We start from the raw sequence: 23878 nt of genomic DNA, 5'->3' as shown, positions 1-23878 counted from the left end.
AGAAGATATAGTTTGGAAATTTTCTCTGAATTTCTGGAGTGGTAGAAGGAATGTCCAGAGCAAATATGACAAAGGCCATGTAGGTTAACACACTATAATAAATGCTCATTTTAGAATGCTGAAATACTTTGTCATTTGGTGTAAGACAAAAACCTTGCTTTGCTGGGTCAGACTATAACCCTTCCAGTCCAGTACTATCATCTCTGGGTATCTGTTTCCAGTCACCAGTGGAATATAACAGCAAGGTTTAACTGTTGTACGATAACTATTCTGACAGAATACTTTATCCCTCAGCACTTCTGAACTTCTATTTTATTCACATAGCATTGTTCCCTCTGGCTAAAGCATAAACTCCAAATAAAGCGTAAATCCTGAAATAAAGCTAGTAAATCTACTCAAACCATGTAAAACCTTCAGCTTTACCCTGTTGTGTTATTACAGTTTTGTCAGCAATTTTTGCCAACAAATCCAGACTCCTAAAGAAACAGAAAAAAAGACAAGGGAAGCCTGGGAATGGAAATCAGACTCTGTAATAATCACCTGATGCAGGAGACTAAAACAAGTGAACAAAGTGAAATAGGAAGATAATGATAAGTAGTTGATGCAGTAAAAGGGGACACTACTAATTTCAAAAATTCATTCTATTTTGACAATGTTTACCTCTAATCATTTGTTCTAAAAGGAAAATAAGGTATGCAGACTGCACAGTCTTCAGTTATACAGGAAAACTGAGAAGGCAGTAGCACATTTCCCATCTCTACACATGCTGTGATACCCCACATTCAGAGGTCTTCTGGGTTGTCTGGCTGCTGCTTCTCTTTCCCACACACAAATCATTTTCATATTACCATAAATGTATTTATGCATTTTATTTGTGTTATGATCATCCTAAAAGTCTTGTCAAACAGGATACCCAAAAAGATGGTGACAGACACCAATCCAGCAAGTTACAATCAGAAGAACCAAAGGAAAAATCACAACACTGAGGGCTTGCATATGCAGCTGCTGGATAATATGATGAGCTACTGAAGTCTGGCTGTCAAGCTAATACAAGACAAGCAGAGGGCTCCAACTGCTATTCAGTCTAGATACTATTTAATTGCTAACCTCTTGGAGAAGGGAGTTAACTAGTTCAGAAAAGCAGTCTTAAGTGGCCTAAGAAAAAAGCACAATGTTATGTTAGGGCAAAGGTTATCAGTAGAAATGATACAATATGCAACAAGAGTGATGAAAAAGACTGCAAAGAAATCGGAGTACATTAAAGAATAGTGAAAAAAAAAGAGAATTCTAGTAGGAAATAAAGGAAAAGCATTACGGGTGTCAACTGAACACTTCCTCCCAGGTCTCAGTCCTTCATAAGAATTTTAGTAGTGTCAAACAGAAAAGGTATCAGTAAAAACACAAATTCAAGAAGTTGTAACCACAATGACGTACAAGGCATGGGAAAGAAAGGAATGAAAGATGCCTCTCCTAGTTAATATTTTTTATGCCTAAGCATGAGTATTGGTAAAGATAATGGTCAGCAGTCGAAGACAGCCATATATGAGAACTATGATGAGATATGAGAAATATGCTGAAAGCCTATCAACTCTGGGTCAAGAAACTGGATGTGTATTCTTGGAAAGTGTAACTTAAAGTTTGACTCGCCTTGCTGTGTACTGTTCCCAAGGCACCCATTATAAACTGTACTGCAGCAGAATAAATCTGATCTTATATAACTATTTTAAACTATGAAAAACTAGTTGCTTTGAAATAATGTAAACATAAATAAAGGGTTGAAAGCAACTGAATAAGGACAACTTCAAACCAGAAACTTTAGGAAGTCACTATCAGTGTAAGAGACTTAGATGAAATGGAATCAGGTTAAAATTTCCAATGGTACAACATAATTATATTGGTTCAGGAGTTTTGATCTGTTGTGAGTTGACTTTGTCTAGACACCAGGTGCCCACTCTATCACTTCCCTCCTCAGCTGTACAGAGGAGAGAAAAGCCTATGGGTTAAGATAAGGGCAGGGAGAGATCGCTTCTGATTAACATCACTGGTAAAACAGACTCAACTTGGAGAAATTAGTTTTACTACCAATCAAATCAGAGAAAGGTAATGACAAATAAACCAAATCTTAAAACACCTTGCCCCACCCCTCTCTGGTTCCAAAGTTGAACTTCACCCCCAATTTTCTCTACCTCCTCCCCACCAGCAGCACAGGGGGACAGGGAACACGGGTCGCAGTCAGTACCTCATACGTTGTCTCTGCTGCTCCTTCCTCCTCAGAGGAAGGACTCCTCACACTCTGCTCCTGCTCCACGTGGGCTCCTCTCCCCACAGGTCCACAGGTCCTGCCAGGAGCCTTCTCCAGCGTGAGCTTTCCACAGGGGTCACAGCCTTCTTCAAGCATCCGCTTGTTCTGGTGTGGAGGCCTCCAAGGCCCTGCAGGGGGATCTCTGCACTCCTGTTGGATCTCCACGTGCTGCAAGGGCACAGCTGCCTCACCATGGTCTGCACCATGGGCCGCAGGGGAATCTCTGCTCCAGTGTCTGGACCACCTCCTTCCCTACTGACCTTGGTGTCTACAGGGCTGTTCCTCTCACATATTCTCTCTCCAGATGCAGCTGCACAGCAAACTTTTTTCCCTTTTTAGATATGTCACTCTAGAGGCACTACAACTGTCACTGAAGGGCTCAGCCTTGGCCACTGAAGGGTCTGTCTTGGAGGTAGCTGACATTGGCTCTGTTGGACATGGAGCGAACTTTCCAGCGGCTTCTCACAGAAGCCACCTGTGTAGAGCCCCTCTACCCCTGCTACCAAAAACCTGCCATGCAAACCCACTACATGATCAGTCATAACTCCTTCTTTAGGTCCTTAAGGTAGCTGTTGTTTTTTTGGGCTGGTCTTGCCTCTGTTCCTGACCCACAGGCAAATAAACAAGGAGTGGTGAAATATGGGGCATGGGCAGTACCCATAGCAACAGCATTAAAATGAGGAAGAAAGCAAGTTTAAATATGGATAATTCCTTGGTTCAATGTGACGAATTTTCTTTGTATTCACTGATGTAGCTTCAGTTTATCAAAAGTAAAGAAAATATAATTTTTCAGGTACTTGCTTATGTGTTATAACATGTTCAAAGTAAAACACGGAAGACATATAAGTCAGGGAAATGTGATTTTTCACATAAGACTGATGCCAACACTTTGTGTGCCATTTGCTGAGTTTCTCCCTTCATATAGAGCAATGCAGCATAATCAGTAGAGGGTTTACTTTAGCAGAAATAACTATTCAGCAATAGCTCTTGATATACTTCAAGGCTAGATAACACAGTCTGAAGGTCAAGTTCTGACTTCTTGAAGCCTAATTTATTCAAGAGGCGACTAAAGTACTAGAGCTAGGAAATGGCCAAGCACTTTCTTCAATTGATGAAAAAGCTGGTTTTTTTTCCAAAGGATTTCTGCCCACAGAAAAGGATTATGAGCAGAGTAGGGCACTAAACACTGCCAATTTCCTTGGTTACTGTATGAAGAATGTTAGATGTTCAAAGAAGGCAAGAAGAAACTAAAAAACATATCAAAGATCTGTTCAAGAACTGAAGACAGAGAGGAGACAGAGTGCAACATTAATTGTGCCACTAAACCTTGTCAAACTATACAAAGGACAAGTAATGACCAAGTGTATTAAACCACTGAGATTTTAAAAGACTTCTTAAAAAGCTTTGTGTGCTTACTACTCAGCGTCTCATACACACACACATACACACACACACACACACATACATCCCTACCCAGCTTTCACGACAGCTATGCAGCATAGTGCTACAGATTTTAAATTCCAAGACTACTGATAATTTTGTGTACAAAATATCCTGTAAAATTTGATTGTTTGTAGACACTGGAATGTCACAGGATAGGAAAAAACCTCCCTCTCCCCACCCACACCTGAACCATAGGGACTGCTAAAGTTAGTCCCATTTTGATTTCTCTTATACATGTGGGATCATTTTTATACACAATAAAAACAGTAGGAAGCTTTACTGGTTTTAAGCTAGTCAAAGCAGGAAATACAACAGGTCAACTGGTATATGACTGCTATATCAGAATCCATTTTTAGGTGCCTGCTTGAGTATAAAGAGTACATATTCAGTGCAAAAATTGGTCTAGAACCCTTCTCAAGTATAGTATCAGATCTAGATTTATTTGGCCAACAACATAAGGGAGGGGAAAAGTCCTGCAACACCTTCCCTTGAGGAGCCCTGTCTGCAGCTCTCTCCTAAACAGTCCCTGGACCTAACCAGAGCTCTTCCTTGCTGACAGAAAATGCTAGTCTGCCACCCTCCTTCTTCCCTATCATCCATAAACTGAATCTCTAGCTGCATGCCATCCTCTATCACAAGTAAGTACCTTAGTATCTGCAAGTATTGTGCGACAGAAGACTGTTTTAGGCAGTTCATTAATCTTTACATAGTTAACATGAAAGTTGTATGCTCCCTCAGATAAATATCTGAGATAGATATTTGTAAAGCTACTTTCACAAAGTTTTTCAGTATTAAGAGTAAGCAGGAATTTCAGATGTCCCCAAACAAAATGCAGCTATATTAGCACATTTTAGATGTGCTAAGCTGGCAAGACCTTTCTGTGAGCCTACATGCTAGCTTGGCCTTCTGGTAATTTTAAATATAAACTTCTTTCAAGAAACACACTAACCTTCTCCTGAATTCAGTTTGCGTCTCTGCCCATTCCCATGTATATTCATCCTTCTCAACCTTCGTCAACTCTTGTCCTGGCTCAAAATCTTCTGTTCATATCAAACTCTGTAGATACAGTAGTAGCATATACTGATGTTTTATCCTAGTAATTTATCTCTAAAACCTAATCCTATACTGAATTTCTAGTGAGGCCAATCCTACTGCTTTATCATGGTTATCTCCTTTACTTCTTTCAGACCCCACAAAAACTCATTTAAAAAAATATTCTATTTTGAATAAAAACTTCGAATATTTCACCTCAATTACCACAGGTTTGCTGACCACTACTCTTTAGGCCTTTAAAGCCCACTCTCTCCATCTCCTCTCATCTGTCTTCAAAACTTCAAGGATGTACTGTATTATAGAAACATTTTTATTATTGTATTATAGACTCATAGAATGGCTTGGGTTGGAAGGGACCTTAAAGATGATCTAGTTCCAACACCCCTGCCATGGGCAGGGACACCTTCCACAGACCACAGACCACATTGCTCAAAGCCCCATCCAACCTAGTCTTGAATTATTTTATTTATTATTGTATTTCTTTTATTTCTATTACTGTAGAAAAGACAAAAGGGGCACTGGTGTTGTTTATGCATCTTTAAATTACTATTTTTCAAACTGTCCTTACAAAGAGATGTTTCACACATGAATGCTTGGTCTGCCTCCAGTTATTTTATAAAAGGTATTCATTTAATGACCCCATTATCATGTCACTTAAAGTGCCTTATGTAAAATTCCTGGATCAGCACACTGGCCTTTCATCTCAGGGAATCCAAATGCAAAACTGAAAAATTACTTTCATGCTCTTCATCTTGCAGACAGACATTACTAATTCTTGATACAATTTGGCTTAAGTGACCATTTTTCCTTGGGAGAGGGGTAAGTGTTGATTAAAGCATGCGATTTCAGGCCAGAAAAATAGATGGAATAAAGATACAAGAGAATCTTGAAATTTGCATGCTTACAGCAGCCCTAGATTTGAGCAATCTAAATCATATCCTCATTTTCTAATCAATATTTCTTCTATTTAAAAGACACTACACAATCCCTTCAAGAATCACTGGAAATTATTCAGCTGCAATACATGCTACCTATGTACACAATGCTTCTTAACAGCACCCAACCTAGTGTGCTACGAAGTTCCCAGTTGTTGTGGAAAAAATCTACAAGTCTCTCTGTTTCTACAACTTGCATCCAACATCATGTGCCCAAGACTTCTACGTATTATATAACAAGTCTAGTAGACTTGTGTTTATATCGAATAAATGATTGGTCTTTGACTGTAAAACAGTGTCTTGAATTCATTATGACCTTTCAAATCTAATTTCTTAAAAACACTTTTAGAGGAGTACGGAGTTATTCATACAGAAAATAAAGACATTTACTCTGAATTGGATTAAATACATGTCTAGTCTATAAATGCTATAAATCTGGTTGCGATAGTACTCAATATACATAATTCCCCATGCTTATCAAGTATGTAATTTTCCTGTCTGTGCTAAAAGACCCCCTGGAACCTAAACAAGGTCTGGTAGCTTTAGTTAAAAATATATTATTTAAGAATGAAACACGTCAACTGTGATGAGCACTTCACATCGGATTTTAAAACAGAAAGTATGAAATAACTTTGAACAAAGCATATTAGACATTTGGAATGAAAATGAGAAAAACCCATGTGTTCAAGAAATTGGCAGAACAATCAGATTAGCACATTGACAATGCAAAATTTTACATTTTGTGTGAGAGAAATAAGGGGACAAAAATACTTGCAATTTTTGCAGTACTATAATTAAACTAGACTTCTTACATAATTATCCACTTTGTGAATTTAAGAAATAATGATTGGGGATGGTCAATACTCTAAAGTAATACTTCATGAGCTAATGTTTAAGTTTATCTTGACCATGCAGAGCTAATGTAACATTTCTACTTTTCTAGGTCATTCTTGTGCTACAAGAAATAGAAAGTGCACTACTTTAAGTCACAGGTTATGTCTAAGGTTCTAATATCCACAAGAAACAAGAACAAATTTACACATGCACATGTGCTACCCCTTACAAGCATGGCTCGTCTGCCTTCTTGTCTTCCCTTCCTGCAGTATTCCAGTTCTAGAAATTAGAATATTGCTACAGAAATAACACAAGCACTTTCTAAACAGAAAGAAGACATAATTTCAGGAGGAATTCTACAAGAACAGATAAAACCACCACAAGCATAAACAAGCCTAATAAATTTGGCATAGAGTGAGCCCTCAGTGAGGACATATGCCTTCAAGAATTTTTTGCAACAGTAACTCAATAGCTACCTACCTAAGGCAACATCCTGTGCTCCTTCCTCCTACTACTTCCATTAATTTTATTTTGGGCTTACAAAGTGCATAGATAAAGAGAAGTAAAGCCAGTAACTGTTGACAGCTAACTTGATAGTAGCATGAAAAGTAAAAATGAGAGAGGATGCACAGAAATTTATCTTACTTTGAATTTATCAAAAAAGAAAAACTCTTACATTTCCTCGGAGAATTATTCTTACCTCTCAACACCAAAAAAAAAGAAAAGCAACCCATTGAAATATACAGTACAGTTAAAACTGAGTTTCCTAGCCTTCTGAATGCTAGATTGAGCAAAGTTACACCTCTCCCCTCCCACACAGCACCAAGTACTGTTGTGTGCATACCAGAGGAGTCTAACACAACTACATGCTGCAAGAACAAAGACCTTCCTCTCCTAACATGCAAACAACAAAAACCAAACAAAAATAATAACTATGACAACTGAAGATTTGAGATCTGAAGGGGTGTTGGGGGGAGGAAGAGAAGAAGAGGAAGGAACTGCAGGATTGAGAGGATGAGAGCTGAAAAGTTAAACCACAATTTTTAAAGGAATGTTTTTGAGAAGTGTAACAGAGATACAGCAAATTGTTAGATAACACTGTGTAAGAGCACATCTTGCACATATCTAAATCTGAAAGTTACTATACCAGAAAAGTGGTATGTTATTGTGCTATTAAGACAGTAGTATAATCTAATCTGTACCAATCAATCCCAATAAAACTGTGTGTTCACAGGCTTCCCCTCCAACCCAAACAATGAAATAATCTAAAGAATATCATATATCCCAAATCAATGAAAGCTCTACGTGTTCATATACTACTTTAGACCCACTGGACTTATGCCATAAGTATATACTGTGTTCTATGTAAATTGCTCATGAGAACCATTTAATACTGTAGTAATATTTCAATGAACTTTCATTTTTCATAATGCTGGTACATTAAAAGCCTTTGAGTAACAGAAGAGTCTATTAAAAGTGAGTCAGGCATATTATGCAGCAATAAGGTTTTGAAAAATATCTACACATTTACAAAATAAATCGAACTAATTAATAACTTACAGCTTGTTTGAACTAATTTCTTATAAGTTAATATATCTGGCTCAGCAGAGAGTCATATTTCCGTACTTCATTTCCACGTGCATTTTTAACTTCATAGACACCCCCATGCACAGAGTTACCCTAAGCAATCCTAAGTGCACACAGATGTAACGATTTTGCATTGCTTCCACTTTTTATTGACACAACAAAAAAAAAGGCAAGTACAGTGTCTATGGAGAAACACTGTACAGTGTCACCCTAATTCCCAAAATACCTGATGGGCCATCCACTAATAAGGTGTTAGCCAGAAAAGGCAGGAAAAAGTATGTTGTGTTTAAAGGTGGTGCAAAACCTGTGGAAGCAGACTCCAGTAATTCTCCATTAGGAACAGTAACATAGCCTTCTACAGAGGCATACTTTAATGCAATCATGACACTTTATATTTTAAAACTACATTAATCTCTAAGAAAAATAATTTCTTGTACAAAGTACAAAACTCTAGTAACAGAGAAAATAAGCACCCGTAAAAAAAATTCAGTTATGTACACATAATATTTATGTATATTATGCAAACATATTTCACATAGAGAAATAAAAAAAATCTACATTTATCAGAAAAGAAACATTCTTATTACATAAGAGAAATGAAATAAAAAGTGAAAAAATAAATATAGCCACGTTTAAATGTTGTTACCAACCCATACTAACGTCAGAATTACAAGATTGATTTAAATGCCATACCCTTTTCTGCAGAGTTATTGGCATAACTGCAGGCAATGTTACTCTTCTGGAAGACAAACTCATGCCTGCTTTTCACAGAACTCACCAACCTTCATCCAGATGATAACATAAAGCAGAAAAAGTAGTTAGCAATATTCCTTGAAGCCTAATTTCTCATAGCCTAAATATTGGAGAGTCAGCACAAAGGAAAGACTAAGGCTCTAGTAAATGTCACTCCATTTATGTGAATTCAGTCCTACTCAAAGCCAATGACAGAAGACACTGGGGTAGGACAAACTAGAAATCAACCAACCAAAGAGCTTGAAAACTTGTCTTCTGTCCTTGGAAAGGCCCACGCTGATTATCTCTGGCTATAAAAATAAGCAGAACAACATGCAGTTCTATCACTCAGAACTTTGTCTTCACTGTCAAAACAAAAACCAAATCGTTAAAGATTGCATTCTAGCACTTCACACTGAGTGGTTACAGTCTCAGGGTTTTTTTCCTGACTTTTTCCAGCAAACAAAACATACTTCAGTACTCCTGATCTTAAGGTTTCAGGAAAGTAACTGAGAATAAGAATAGATGCAGAGAATCCATGGAATTCAGCAAAACACCCCTCTAAGTAATGCAATTTCTACTTTTGCAATGCAACCAAGGCCTGAAAATATGGCACATAAAATGTTACAAGTGAGTGAAATGAAGGCTGCTTTATGAACTCAAGTTTTTGATCACCTCCACTCACATAATTACTTTATGTATCAAATATCTGCATAACAAATCTGTTTACATTACATGGTTTGACTAAGGAAGTCAGGGTTTTTTCTTTCCTTCTTGGTCAAAGAGGGTAACATTTTGCATTGCTTACATGATAAGTCAAGCTATAGTCTTTTTTTAAAGGTCTCATAATGTGCTTAATAGCAGAAAAACAGTTTTCTGCTTTTATGCAGCATGACAAAGCAGTAATCCTGTTGTAAAACAAATTATTAAACAGATGTTAGAACTGTTAATATTGGATATTTCTTTTATAACTCTTGAACAAGCAGTTCTCATCAGAAACAGTGTTCCCTGTACCTGAATACTGCAGACATTCTGAAAAAAATATTTGTACCAAGTATTCATAGCATCTCAAACAATAATGTATCACATGTGCAGGCTACTGTAGCTTCATAGGCAGTCACTGCAAGTATATTACTGAGCACATATCTGACGTATATGTCCTATAATTATTCAGAACTGACTTGGTAATCCATGCTAATTTCACTAGATCATATTTATAATATTTTTCCCTCAGTAACTGGAAATCAGCACACTCTTTAGTAGCCCCAAAATATCTAGAAAAGAATCTCATCTCCAAGACATAAGAAACTACATACTGGCAAATTAAAAATAAACAATTTGATTGCATCTAGTTTTCTGTTTTGTAAGTCTTCTAAATGGCAAAAACATAACAAGTCACTAGCACTAACAAGATACTTCAGAATCTATGGATTCAAAGCATCTAAATCACCTTCCTGAAATCCTAAAATCAGCAGGGCTTAGGTAAGTTCTGTCGATGAACAAGAGGAGTGAATACCATAACCTGCATTGCAGTGGCATTTTACCAGCAGCTCTCAAATAGTAATAAAATACTGCCAAGCAATAGGAAGCAAAGACAAATATTTTCCTAAACTTTCAAAACCTGTTCTTGATTGAGACACACAATATGGAAAAAAACTGATAAGAAACCAATGCCAAGTCACAAAGAGAATTTCTTTGGAGACAGACATTTGATCCTTGTTCAGTTAGCTTTAAAACAAGAGCTTTTAATAAAGCTATGAAAAAAGGTAAAATACAGCAGATACTACCCATTTCCTTGCTTCAATAATAAAAGTCCAGGTTTAACTTTGACTCATTTTACATTCAGTCTATAGCAGTAACAGATCCATAGCAACTAACCTTCTAGGTTTAAGGTAGTTATTGATTTTTATTTTTCTCTCTTAAACTCCAGTCCAAAATTCTTACGACTCTTTTGAGAAAATAAAAAATATTCCTGAGATCAAGTTTAAAGTGTTAATTCTGTAACATTTGGAATTAACAACCTTTTCTACTATAGTTATGATAAATGTCAAGTATTTGCAATTAGGTTTTTACCTTTCAGGCACACAGTTTTTATTTCCTATGGGAGCACGTTTTCAAAATTCTATAATATAGCTCCAAAATTTTGCTGTAAGATTTAGAAAATAACTTGTGGTATCAGAGCCTGATCCTGGAGGCATTTTACTCATAGGAATATTAAACATGCATATGTTTGCAGCAACAGGAAAAAAAACCTCCCTCTACAATCTTTTTTCTTTGGATCTTATGAAAAAACATTTGGGAAATAGTAGCTGCAAAACTTGGAGCACCATATTACTGACTTTATTGGGAAAGAAACAAAAATAACCCAAGCCATTTTTCCTTATCCCTGGGTACTAAAGGCTCTTGAAATAAAATTGACCTATTTGTCTGCAAGGTGAAGCAAAGGTTTATTTTCCTCAGTGAAATTATCTGTATTTTACCTTTTCCAATCAGATATAAAGACCAGACCTATTCAGAAAGTAAGCAAAAACTTAAGTGTTGTATTTGACTTGGTAATAGAAGTCCAGTATTCAAATAATTATTAGATTTTAAATAAAAATATTACAGTAATTTATCTATGCTAATGAAAGTAAACATCAGTTGCACCTAAGAGCACTAAAAATAACATTAAGAAATACTTTCTTTTCTTAAATTTCACAAACACCCATTTAATAAAATAAATTTAATAAAATACATCTCAATTTCTAAGCACAAGCCTTGCAGAACCACTTCACCATGTGAAAGTCAAGAGGAGTTTTGTTGATAAATGTGAGATACAGAAAGGCTTTGAAAGCCAATTATGCCTTCAGGGAAACATATATAACCACTTTTTTTTTTTCCCCTACAGATAAAAGATTTGACTTGTCCATGGCAGGTTTGCAAAGAATTTTGTTGGTGCTGGTGGACAGGAAGGAAATCAGATCCAGCTCACTTGCTTGAGAGCTCTGTAAAATGACTATGTTTATGCAGCTTTTCACTCCTATTTTTGTCACTAAGCTACCAGATACAGTTGTGAAAACATTGTGCAGATACTTTTTAGATACTTCAAAATATAAACCACTTCTACTTCTTGCCACTTAAGAAAGCAAGACCAAATGAAGTGGGCAAGAATTGAAATGTCCTTAGTAAATTAGTAGCTCCAAGTAAGGGTTTTATAACAACATATGGAATAGAGATACCCTGTCAGTAGAGGAAGGTCAGTGATGTCCTTAAGGCACTGACTATGGAGTCACAAGAGCTGATCTATTCCTAGCTCTGCCAGATATAATGCAGGAATGTGAGCATTTATAAGTAACAAGAGCAAATCAGACTCAGCTTTTGCTGATGAAAACACCAAATTCTAGATAATATAATTCCATTAAGGTTTATAAAAACTTTGATGCCATTTTTTGTATGTGTTTTTTTCTTTAAGCTAAGGCATAAGTTTATTACAAGACCAGTATCAATCAGGTAAGTTATTTGTGGTGCTACCTGCACTTCCTTGAGAGAGTGCTCCTGTCTGCCTGGCACAGACAGTCTCTTTGTCTTTTTGCTAGAAGAGTCAGTTATTGTGTGACCGTAGAAACACGTACAGGGTATTTTTACATAGGTTACATTTCCATGTGCTTGACAAATAACCAGTTTCTTTAAAATCACTCTACAAAAGAAAGGTTTCAAAGTGATTGAGCAAGTCGTTGTCTTTCTGCTCCTTTAGTCCCTTACACAAAGAAACATAGCAAGATCTTAGTCTTCAAACAGAACACACAGCACACCCTCTTAGAGGGTCAAGATATGCAGATACGGTTGCACAGACTGTATTAACTGTAAAGCAACATAGATATAAGGTACCTAGGAACTTCGCAAGGAAGTTTGAGCCATTGTGATCTCTCCTGTCTATTCATACAATTATCCACCTATTAAATGCTTCTAATTTAAGAGACTGCTGCACCACAGAAAAAGAACAAGCACAATTCATAGTTTTAGTTCTCCCTCTTCTAGCCTTTGCACACACACCATGAAGGAGCAGTTTAAGGGCAAAGCAAGATAACTCTGGATCTCAAACCCTGCACTGAAAAGCCATCCCGAAATATGCCATTTTTAGTTCTCAGCAGATCACTGTCCTCTTGCTGGCCAGGAAACATGTACCACATGAACTAGGAACTCCTTAATTTTAATGCAATCTTTCAAGTACTAACCCATGTGTCAGCTTTCTTCTTCCCCCTGGTTATAGCTATGGATAAAACTGAGTCAAACTGATCCTTAAACATACTTAAAATAAGATTCTTGGATAAAAATTGTCAGCGACTGTATTTTCTGGCAGTCAAGATCACAGGCTGGTTGTATTGGAAAATAATTTGTCAAGGGTCAGTTTTTCACAGGAAAATGTGTTTAGTAACACATATAGAACCAAAGCAAAGAGAAACAGAGGTTGCAGAAAGACAGTGAAGGGACAAAGACACATAAAACAGATTATCAGTGCCACAGCTGAATCACTGGTTTCAGTTTTACTGTCTCCATATGTTTGTCTTCTGAAAGAACTAGTTTTATTTGAGAAAGAGAAGCCTTTCTCATGTTCGTATTTCTGTTACACAGAAATCATCCAACAGCACTCAGTCAAGCAAGTACAGAACGCCACAAACCATGTACTTTCCTCATTGCACATTGTGACTGCTTGGACTGACTTGGTAATAATGCATTTTCTATCCTGGAGTCATAAAGCATGTATTCTCTTATATCTTATTTAGAGGAGTATTTATGCATTCTTTCCCAGGTCATGATTTTCAAGTATAATCCCTACTTCAAAATTGTAATGCTGCTGGAATAGTTTAGGAAAACACTAAGAGATTCATATAAGGTTTTATATGAATGTATAAGCCCCCAACACAATGACTGAGAGTATTTTTTCATCACTTCTCCACAATAACTGTATAAAAAAAGTCTAGACCTACTCAGTCCTTTCCTCTCCACTAAGTTACACATTGCTTCCTTGCAGTTATCCTACAAATTCCACTCCTTTGGGCTTGAAAAGATGAATAGTTTGTTTAATAAACTCATTTAGGATTTGAGAAGTCTCCACCCCAGAAGAAAAATAACATCTAACCATGACGACTTCATCATTCAGCTGTTCCAAAGACCCATACTTTGAGAAATTTTCAAAGAAGATAATAACTTTAAAATACAACTTAATGAGAACAAATAGATATAAGTATTATGTGCCAAAATACAGTACAGGAACTAAGTTAAAGTATGAAAAGATATGGACACTTGTCCTTTCGCCCTAATGAGAAATTATTTTATTAGGCAGAAATTGGGCAGATCCTGTCTGCTTACCAAAATGAAAGGGTTCACATTGCAAGAACAATGGCAAAAATCTGAACATTGCTCTTTAACGTAGCTCTAAATTTTGGAGATCAAAGAACAGAATGCAGTTTTTCCATCCTCACCAGTTCTCCTCACAAACTTGTGGAATCTTAAAACATTGTTACACGTGCTCCTTGCAAAGCTTTTCAGCTGCCTATTTTTGCAATCAATAGGTTCAAGCCAAATAGAAAAGCACACTGATAAAGTTCTGTCAGCCGAGTTATATAAGAAAACTCTTCTATTACATGGACTTCCCTCTCACTACATAGCAGTAAATTCTAGTGATTATGAGAATAAATTCTTGCAAACTTCCAGCCTGTTTCTCAACAGCTGATACCATTTCTGTGCCATTATCAAGAGCTTGCAGCTGTTCATAAACGCCAAGTCTTAATGTAATCAGTAACAGGAGTTATCATAACATAACTAATATAAAAAAGCTATTTATAGCCTAAGAATGCAGTAATTGAAAAATCCCATTCTGATCACAAGGCAATCTAGTGTATCTTGTTTTCCTGTGGATATAATATCAAATTAAGAAGCAAAAAGATAGACATACCAGTATGCAGTACATGCATACATATCAGAAATAGACAGGAACAATTCATCAGTACCCTAATTAGAAGCACAGGCACACCTCTAAGATAACCGATATACATTTCTCTCTTGAGACTTAAGTATTAAATATCATGTACACTATTGGGCTAAAATATGAGCTGATTAGCTGCAAATGAATGTTCTGTGACTGAAACGGGAAAAAAGAAAGTTCACATTGTTACTAGAGCAGAGGTCTAATTTCTTCTCCCTCTTAATTCCTCCTCTCACAGCTGCCCTTCTTGAAAAAATTTCTGTGGCCTGATTAGCTTTTTTTAAAAATCTTCCCATTTGAGGTGACTCCCATCAGGACTCTATCATGAGAGACACGATTAAGTACACTGTCTTGAAGGTTTCCCTTTATTCATAAATTAAAGGCAGTCATAAAAGTGTGAGTGCCCTCAGAAATAGCAACTTTAAGTGTGTTGAAGACAGGGAGAATATGGCCATTGGGCAACTGTTATCTCCCACTTATCATTGCAGCATTTCACCACTTGCTAAAGATATATGCCACCTTGTTAACAGGAATAATCAACTGCTAGAAAAGTCTGGAAACCCCAAGCTCTAAAATCCTCAACTGGAAGATGTATCAGTTCCTGCCTCTGCAGACACACAAAAAGAATGAACATCAATTGTCCATAACAGGATGCCTTTCCACTGCCTGGCCATCGCAGTTGCTGCCATACAAGCACCAAACTGAAAACCATTATCCTGAAGATACTCATCTAAGTGGTCTGCAGATGCTAAGACACAGATACCCACTGTCCTCTATTACACAGTGTGGTAAGAAGGGTGAGAGATCTGAGGTTTATTGTCAGTTTCTATACTTTTTCTTACAAAAGGGAAACAATTATATATGCATTTGGTCCAGTTTTCATTACAACTCTAGCTTGATCTCTGAATTACATTGGCACAGCATAAAGATTACCACTACAAAGAGTTAAAAAGATCATGAAGCAAAAATTCTGGGGGAACAACAATACTGTACTAGTGGCTCTGGAATTTCATGTGAAAGAACAAGGAAGTCCTCAGTTATCTATTGTAAATAGATACAAGAAAATACACATGTATAAAGAATATAAAATTGTTTTATCAATCAGAAATATGCAATACTATTCTATATACATGACAGAAAGCAAATAATTTCTCATCTCTAAAAAAAAGATATACTAACAAATGAACCAATGTAAAGTAGATAAAGTAAAATACAAAAAGAAAAGAAAACAAACAAACAAATGATTATTCTGAAGTTTCCTCAGGCTGATGGATCAGACAGACTGTGCTAAGGCACATCCAGTATAAACCAGGCAATATTCCTGATTGCTAAAATGAGAAATTGTTCAACCTTGCCTTCTGATTTTTACCTGTACAGACAAGTGACTTTCTGTCACAATGTTAAGATGACTGGTCAAAGTACAAAGGTACATTCATTAAGATAGCAAGTTTTAATGGGGCTCTAAATAATTTTAATCTACTGTAATATCAATAAATCTTTCCTTGGTGGGGAGGTACAACCATGTAAATGAAGAACAGAACACAGAAACTGGAGCAGACCGCCAGATGAGACACCACTAAAGGGAATCCAACTGAATCCTTTTTGCAATCCGTATATTGGAGACTTCATTTAAAAACCTTGAGCTCTTTGAGTTGGTTCTGTACAGAATGTTTCTACTGCTAATCTGTAAACCAGTTGGAAAGACTTTTTCCCTTTCCTTCTGACTTTCAAACTCTTTTTTATGTAATTTAAGGGGAAGACATAGGAAAAACTGATGTATGTTTAGAGGCTGAAAAGCAAAAAGACTTGAGAACTGATAAAGGAGGCTATGTGCAATGCTCTCCAACTTGGAAGGAAATCTGGTAAGAAACAGACAGACTGGAATTACAGAGTAAATTTAAGTAATGCATCTTTTGGTTGGAAATGATGTCTCAACCCTCAGAAATTACTTGGAAATTCATGCGTTATTACATTTCAATAAAAACCCCTTTTGTTTTCACATTGTTTAAAAGTCGAGAAAACAAATACATCAGCCAAAAAATCCATCATGAAAAGGTCTAAGAACCAAAGGCTTAGACATTTATGTTTGCTAACAGAATTATATGCAAAGTTTTGAAGAATGAGGCTTCAAGCAGGTTCCTTAAAAGACCCTGAATTATAGGTGCAAAAAACCTAATGGTACTCCAATTACAACAGTCAATGCTCAATATTACTCATAAACTTAGAATAGCACACATTCAAATAAACATCTCTTTGACATAAAATTCCTTTTAGCTCTTCTTTGTCAAAAAGCTTTACATGAAAATCTTTGTTAATACAAAAAGCTAAGTGACGTTCCACTACAGTCATGTGTATTTGAGGTCCCTATACAACTGATTTCCTGGAAAGAACATTGTGGGAGTATATTTGGATTCGACATGATAAAAATATCTACCTGTTTAGAACATCGAAAAAGACAAAGGCAGCAAGGTAAAATTTCAAAGATTTGAGTGTTCTTCACCTTGAGATTTACTTGAGTTTTATTTTTGCACTTCTAATTTAATTTAAAGAAACAAGGCACTAATTACCTTGAACTACTTTTGTCATGAAACACTTTTTGGCTTATCCTTGAGCAGGGCAAGAACTGTCACTGCAGTGCAAATGATTCAGGTTTTGTTTTCAGAAAGCCTTAAAAACTAAGCTTTCATAAAACTACAGTAATCTCTTCTTAGTTCATTTGACCAAAGACAACCAAAAGCATACTAAAGAACAGAACAAGTTTTCTTACAGTTAATATTTTTCCCTATTAATATCTATTTTGATCATAATTAGGGACAAAAGTACAAAGTGCTTTATATTTTTGCCACTTCTTAGAGAACATAGGTTCTGATACACAATTAGATTTTTCATACAAGTTCACAAACTCCACCTAATAACAGCAAATGCTTGATTCCCCAAAGGAAGGCAACATTTCCCACCATCCACCAAGCTGACCATACTGTGCTGGACATGGAAAAGCTGGGGATTTGGCCTGTTCAGATAAGTCTTCCACCCTGAAACAAAAAATTCAGCTTATTTGAACAAGCTTCATAGAATTATAGAATTATCAAGGTTGAAAGAGATCAAGTCCAACTATCAACCCAGTACTACCACTGTGACCCCTAAACCACTAAACTGTATCACGCAGATACAAATGCAGAAGCCTTTTAATCACCTCCTTGGGCAACCTATTTCAATGCCAGATCACCCAAACAGTGAAAACGTTTTTTCTAATATCTAATCTGAATCTCCCCTGTCTCAGCTTAAGGTCATTTCCTCTAGTCCTCTCACTGCAGGCACACTAAAAGAGCCCTGCCCCCATCTCACTACAGCCTCCTTTCCTGAGGTGCCTCCTGAGCCTCCTCTTCTCTAGACTAAACAAATGTGTCTTCCTCAGCTGTTCCTCATATGACATGTTTTCTACACCTTTCACGAGTCTTGTTGTCCTTCACTGGATACCCTTCAGTATCTCCAGGTCATTTTAATGTGAGGGGCCCAGAACTGGACACAGGACTCAAGGTGTGGCCTCCCCAGTGCCGAGTACAGGGGGGTATGATCATTTCCCTGGTCCTGCTGGCTACACTATTCTTGATACAAGCCAGGATGCCTTTGGCCTTCTTGGTCACCTGGGCACAGGTTGGCTCACATTCAGCTGCTGTCAACCAGGACCCCCAGATCCTTTTCCACTGAGCCACTTTCCAGACATTCTTTCCCCCTGCCTGTAAGTGCTGTATGGGGTTAATGTGACCAAAACGTAGGACTTGGCACTTGGTCATGTTGAACCTCATGCTCTTGGTCTCAGAGCATCAATCCAGCCTGTCTCAGGTCCCTCTGCAGGGCATTCTTACAGGTCAACACACCAACCTAACTTGGTGTTGCCTGCAAATTTGCTAGTGGTACACTCCATCCCCTCATTCAGATCATCAGTAAAGACATTAAACAGGACTGGGCCCAACACTGAACCCTGGGGGACACCACTATTGACCAGATGCCACCTGAATGCAGCACCATTCACCACTACACTCTGGGCCCAGCCATTCAGCCAGTTCTTAACCCAGGGAAGAGCACACCTGTCCAAGCCATGGGCTACCAGCTTTTCGAAACTTCTTCAGTGAAAGGGTGGTTAAGCACTGGAACAGGCTGCCCAGGAAGGTGGTGGAGTCACCACCTCGGCACTGTTCAAGAAGCAGCTAGATGTGGCACTTAGTGCTGTGGTTTAGTTGGGCGTGGTGGTGTTCAGTCGAAGGTTGAACTCAATGATCTTGGAGGTCTTTTCAAACCTTAATGACTCCACGATTCTTTGATTCTAAGATGTAATACTCTTCCAAAGTGCAAGAGGGAAAGAGATGGGTAGCTGTGTTGATGAGGCAGACCAAACACAGTTCAGAGACACAGCCATCCTACTTCCAAAGCACAGAGGCAACTCACTGTTCTGCTAAGTGGTTCTTACCTTTTTGTTTTTATAAACTTATTTTCAGTGAGTCAGTCCAACAAACATGCTGTTCAAGCAGCATGTTCAACATTTTGAGAGGCTTATGATAAAAGATCATCAGAAGACAGTAAGCATTTCAGCTTAGAAAAACAAGAATTCAAAATAACGTTATTTAGAAGTCTATTAGTCTATTTAGAAGTAGAAAGATTTCAGATGTAACAGGTGCTATGAATAAGAGAGTAGATATTAGTGACAACTTCTTTCTTCTCTAGAAGTAGAATTTTTTTTCTGGAGAGCAAAGCAAGACAGAAGAGGCTTTTTCTTTTAGAAACACCCAATTTGAGAATAGTTACCTTCAAGACATAAGTAGAAATTCACTCTGCAATTTATCTTTACCATGCTTGAAATTAAAAGCAAAGCAGAAAAAGAAACAATAAAAAAAAAAATCAAGCAATCTAAAAGAAGAATCACTGAAAACATATGTAGATCATCAGAAAGGCAACAGAAAAAATTCTGGCAGCTTTCAACACTATACACACAAAAAAAAAATGCTTAAGAGTAGCTGGTTTCTCTTAAGAGTTAGGAAACTATCAGACAGTAACACTAATATTCATGACCTTAGAGGCTGTATTCTATGAAATTTTTGTATATGGATAATGTAGTTGCACACAGCGCTCCTACAAAGTTGACAAAATAAGAATACAGGATGGAAAACACAACATTTTCAAGTACAGTCTCCAAAGCCACTTGTGGGAAGTCAAAATCACAGCCAGTTCACTTCTCTTCACACACCTGCTTAGCGTTCTCTTTCTTTTTTAAACCTGAGTAATTTCATTAGCCTATTAGAAGACTTCAACCTGACTTTCAAAGGTAAAAGTTTAACCTGACAGTTGCTATTTGGCCTTAACCTTTTATAACTTGAGATGAAGAACATAGGAACAGTCATGCTGAGTGTGACAAATGGTCTCCTTAGCCAAGTACCATTTCTCCTGCAGTAGCCATAAACAGACACCCAGGTGAAAGACTTTTGGACAGAAACTATGGTCTTGTTAAAATGCCTTCAGAAAAATAACAGGAAGACTTCTCTCCATTTTTCTGGTAGCTGAAAAATGGGTCAGGGCCTCCACAGACACCAGCATTATGTTAGCTCACTTCCCTCAGGAAACCAGTTGATCTTGATCCTGCTTTTACCAGAGAAAACACTACATTCCTAAATGGAAAACCAGGAGAAATGGAAGGATTGTGAGCAGGAATCATCACAAAAAAGTATGACAAGAACCTTTATGAAGAAGCAGAAGTACAGTTAGTGAACCTATGAACTTCAGCTTCTGAGAGACTGAAGCTAACACTTAGATGGCTTAACTGATCAAGCCAGTCAGTAATGGTAAACATGACTGGCCACAAAAGCAGATAGTTGACCTTTGTGTGTTAAATCTTGCTTAGAAAATCTACCTCCTATTTCAAGTACAAAGATTACCACAATGACTGCAATTTAAGCCTGCAACATGACTAATTTAAACTACTTTTTTTAAATGTGACTTCTAGTCCTTTTGTTCTGAAAAATAATGTTACCAATTCAGTGTTTTTCCTGTCTCTGCAAGACAGTCAATGCTTCCACCTTGCCCTAGCATGAAACTAGCACAATTTTACCCCACTGCCTTAGCAATGTTCACATTCACACTGACCAGAAATGCTTCAGATTAGTATTTCTATTGTAGGAAAAGAACTAAAAGCAATAAAAGTAGTCCAGAAAGACACCATAGCTATTTTTAGAGAACATACAAAAAATGGCAAGATAGAATTACAGCAGTTTAGCAGACACATCTATGTTTTTCACTGGAGCACAGGGGAGAAAGCTCCTCCTTAAGGTGCCACAACTTCACTAGCAAAGTTGTCCAGCACGTGCACAGAAACAGCCATGACTTGTCAGCTTCAGAAAAGTTAATACAACTACAAGAAACTTCAACTTCCAGAAAATTTCTTCATGTAAATCTAAAACCTGAATAACCAGCAGCAGTATAAGTTCTTAGACCTCCAGTATCATCCCTAAAACTGTTAAGATAGCAGTTTAAGACTGCAGACCACCAAAAAAAGAGAATGTGGAGGTAGTACTCTTAATCCCACAGATGTTCCTTGCCAGAACTCTTTCCAGTCTCAAGATGAGAAAAGAGAAATAAGACAAGCAAGTTTTCAAAGAGTGAAACAGATCTTCAACATCAATAATTTCCATTAACTGGAAATTCTTCCTCCTCTACCCCTGTTCAGGATAACAAATACACTGTTGTGTGAACACTATTGCCAGAGCACTGCCAGGTCTGTCTACCCACTCAGATCTTCCCTTGGCATTCAGTTTAAGGTATTTATGGAATAAATCAGACATACACAATAGATGCAGATGATATAAAAAAATAGCCAGGTACACAGCATTTGCTCCTTCTCCACCAATTCAGGTTTTATTCCATTATCCTAGCAAAATTAGACCATCAGACAAGCTGTTCAGTGACTGTTAAAACCCTCTGTTCTATAACACTGATGACAGTAATTGGAGGTGGAGAGGAAGGGAAGAAAGAAATTAACTCTCCATTTAAGGATATAAAGTATTGCCTGCCTGCCCCTGGTTCCACTTTAACTGAAAAATCTGCAGAGTCACACATAGACTCTGTGAAAGAACAGTCATGTCTTAAGTCACAGATTCCAAAACCTTACTTTCTACAATCATCAATGACCTACAGAGAAAATTTCACCAAATTAACAGAAATATGAAACACCTCTAATAGAAAAATAACTTAATAGGTAACCGAGCTTTTCTTCAGACTTTCACTAAAACACTTTACAAATTGTCAAATAATAATTTATACATCTTACCTGCTTTTTTCTTGAAGTTGCCTTGGGCAACAGACTGGCTGACAAAACTGATGCAAACGGCGAGCAACACAGCTCAGGAAAAGGATTTGGAATTGATGGGATCTCCAAAATACTGTCATCTTTCTTTTTTCTCCTATTGCAATAGAATACATAATATCAAGTGATAATTCTAACAACTGCTGTTAAAATTGCAATGTCCAACCACAACACATGAAACACTAAGATACTAATACCATCATATTTCCTGGTTCCAGCAATTAGCGCTTTTTTGTGCAGTTATTTTACTTAATCAGTAGGCTGAATATATTAACATACAGCGCCTAGCATTACTTGAAAGCAATCCAAGTATTCAACTCTGAATATAAAGTTGTCTGAACATGCGTAAGTCTTTGCAGAGCAAGAACACAGATATATTTATATTGGCTTCTAAGGACATTAGTAAATATTTTGTTGTCCCTGTGTTTATGCCAATCCCTGTGTACACATATTACAACAGTGGATGCATGTAACTTCTCAGTAAAACTTCCCAAATACATCAGAACAGTATTTTAAACAAATGGAAACTTTTTTCACCAGAATCAGGAGTCAAAGTGACTGACAAGACAAAATAGGGCAAAGCAATACATTCATTTCTGTTTTCAGTTACTTTTGTACCTGAATCTCCACAGCTCCATCATAAAATAAATATCTCAATTGTTGCTGGTTAGGATTGTGTCAGAAGTACCACCAAGAAGCATTTGCAAGAGTACTGAAGATAATCACTACTGTACTTGCTGAAGAGCTCAGTTATGCAGTGGTTTAAAGTATCACATTAATAACGTGGTTATTTAGACTGCTGTGTACATTACAGTGCACTGTTTTCTCACATAAAATATTGAACAGCACTTTGTCTACTTGATTTCATTTGGAGAGGAGCACCCAAAGCACTTGAAGTATTTGCATCTGCCAACATGTGAGCTGATGGTTCCAAGCTTAACATTTTACTTTATTGCCTTCTTTATTATCATTCCAGATTTCATATACTAATTGGTACAAAGTACAGAAAACCATCAGAGTAGGGTAATGATACAGAATGAAGATGCTTCCAGTGACATTTAGCTTTGGAAGGAGCAAAAAATCCTGTATGCAGTTTTAAGATTTTGTAAACTTCAGTCTACCAAAATTCATCAGATGTTTCACGAAAAACCCTAGCTCCCACCTTCTTTTACGCAGAATAGAGACCAATGCCTTTAAGAACAGCCTGAGAGGTAACAAGCAGGGTGCACACCGCTGACAGCAATTGCAGCGGCATCCCTCACGGTGAAGCGGTTTTATCTCACGAATATTCTGAGAAAGGCACTGCAAGGATAAAGTAGCGGCTGGCTCAGCCTGACAAGGCAGGCTCGGCACCGCCGGCTCCTTTCACCTCAAACTGGGAAACCTCAAAAGGAAAAAAAAAAAAAAAAGGCAGTGGGGGGACACACACGCATCCGCAGCGGAGGAAAGTGTCTGCAGGGCCGGGAAACAACTTTTGTGCACCAGGGAGGCGCGGGCCGATCTCTGGCCAGGCCGCCCCCTCCTGCGCTTCGCCCCCTCCCCGAGCCGCCGCTCCCCGGCCCCCCCAGCCCCGCGTCCCGCCCGCGGGGCGCTGCCCAACCCCGACGGCACGGGCGGCCCTCGGGGGAGCGGGGGGCCGGCGGCGCCCGCCCGGGCTCCGGCCTTACCTGTCGGGG

The 23878-nt window shown here is 37.7% G+C and overlaps 1 protein-coding gene across 5 annotated transcripts in view; it reads right to left on the bottom strand.

Moving 5' to 3' along the window:
* Positions 1–22385, bottom strand: part of GRB14 (growth factor receptor bound protein 14) — a 100693-nt gene extending 78308 nt beyond the window's left edge. For 2 of the 5 annotated variants that reach the window (XM_027637066.1, XM_027637064.1), the window contains exon 1: positions 8848–9052. In XM_027637066.1, the coding sequence (XP_027492867.1) occupies positions 8848–8910 (63 nt within the window). In that variant the 5' untranslated portion in view covers positions 8911–9052. Of the gene's footprint in view, positions 1–8847; positions 9054–22166 lie in introns of those variants that run through there. The other 3 variants (XM_027637067.1, XM_027637065.1, XM_027637063.1) reach the window with 3 other exon arrangements.
* Between the last annotated feature and the right edge of the window lie 1493 nt (positions 22386–23878).

The sequence above is a fragment of the Corapipo altera genome, unplaced genomic scaffold (genome assembly GCF_003945725.1).
Source record: "Corapipo altera isolate COAL_440 unplaced genomic scaffold, ASM394572v1 45, whole genome shotgun sequence".
In the NCBI taxonomy this organism is placed as follows: Eukaryota; Metazoa; Chordata; class Aves; order Passeriformes; family Pipridae; genus Corapipo; species Corapipo altera.
This window is presented reverse-complemented; position numbering and strand designations above follow the sequence as displayed.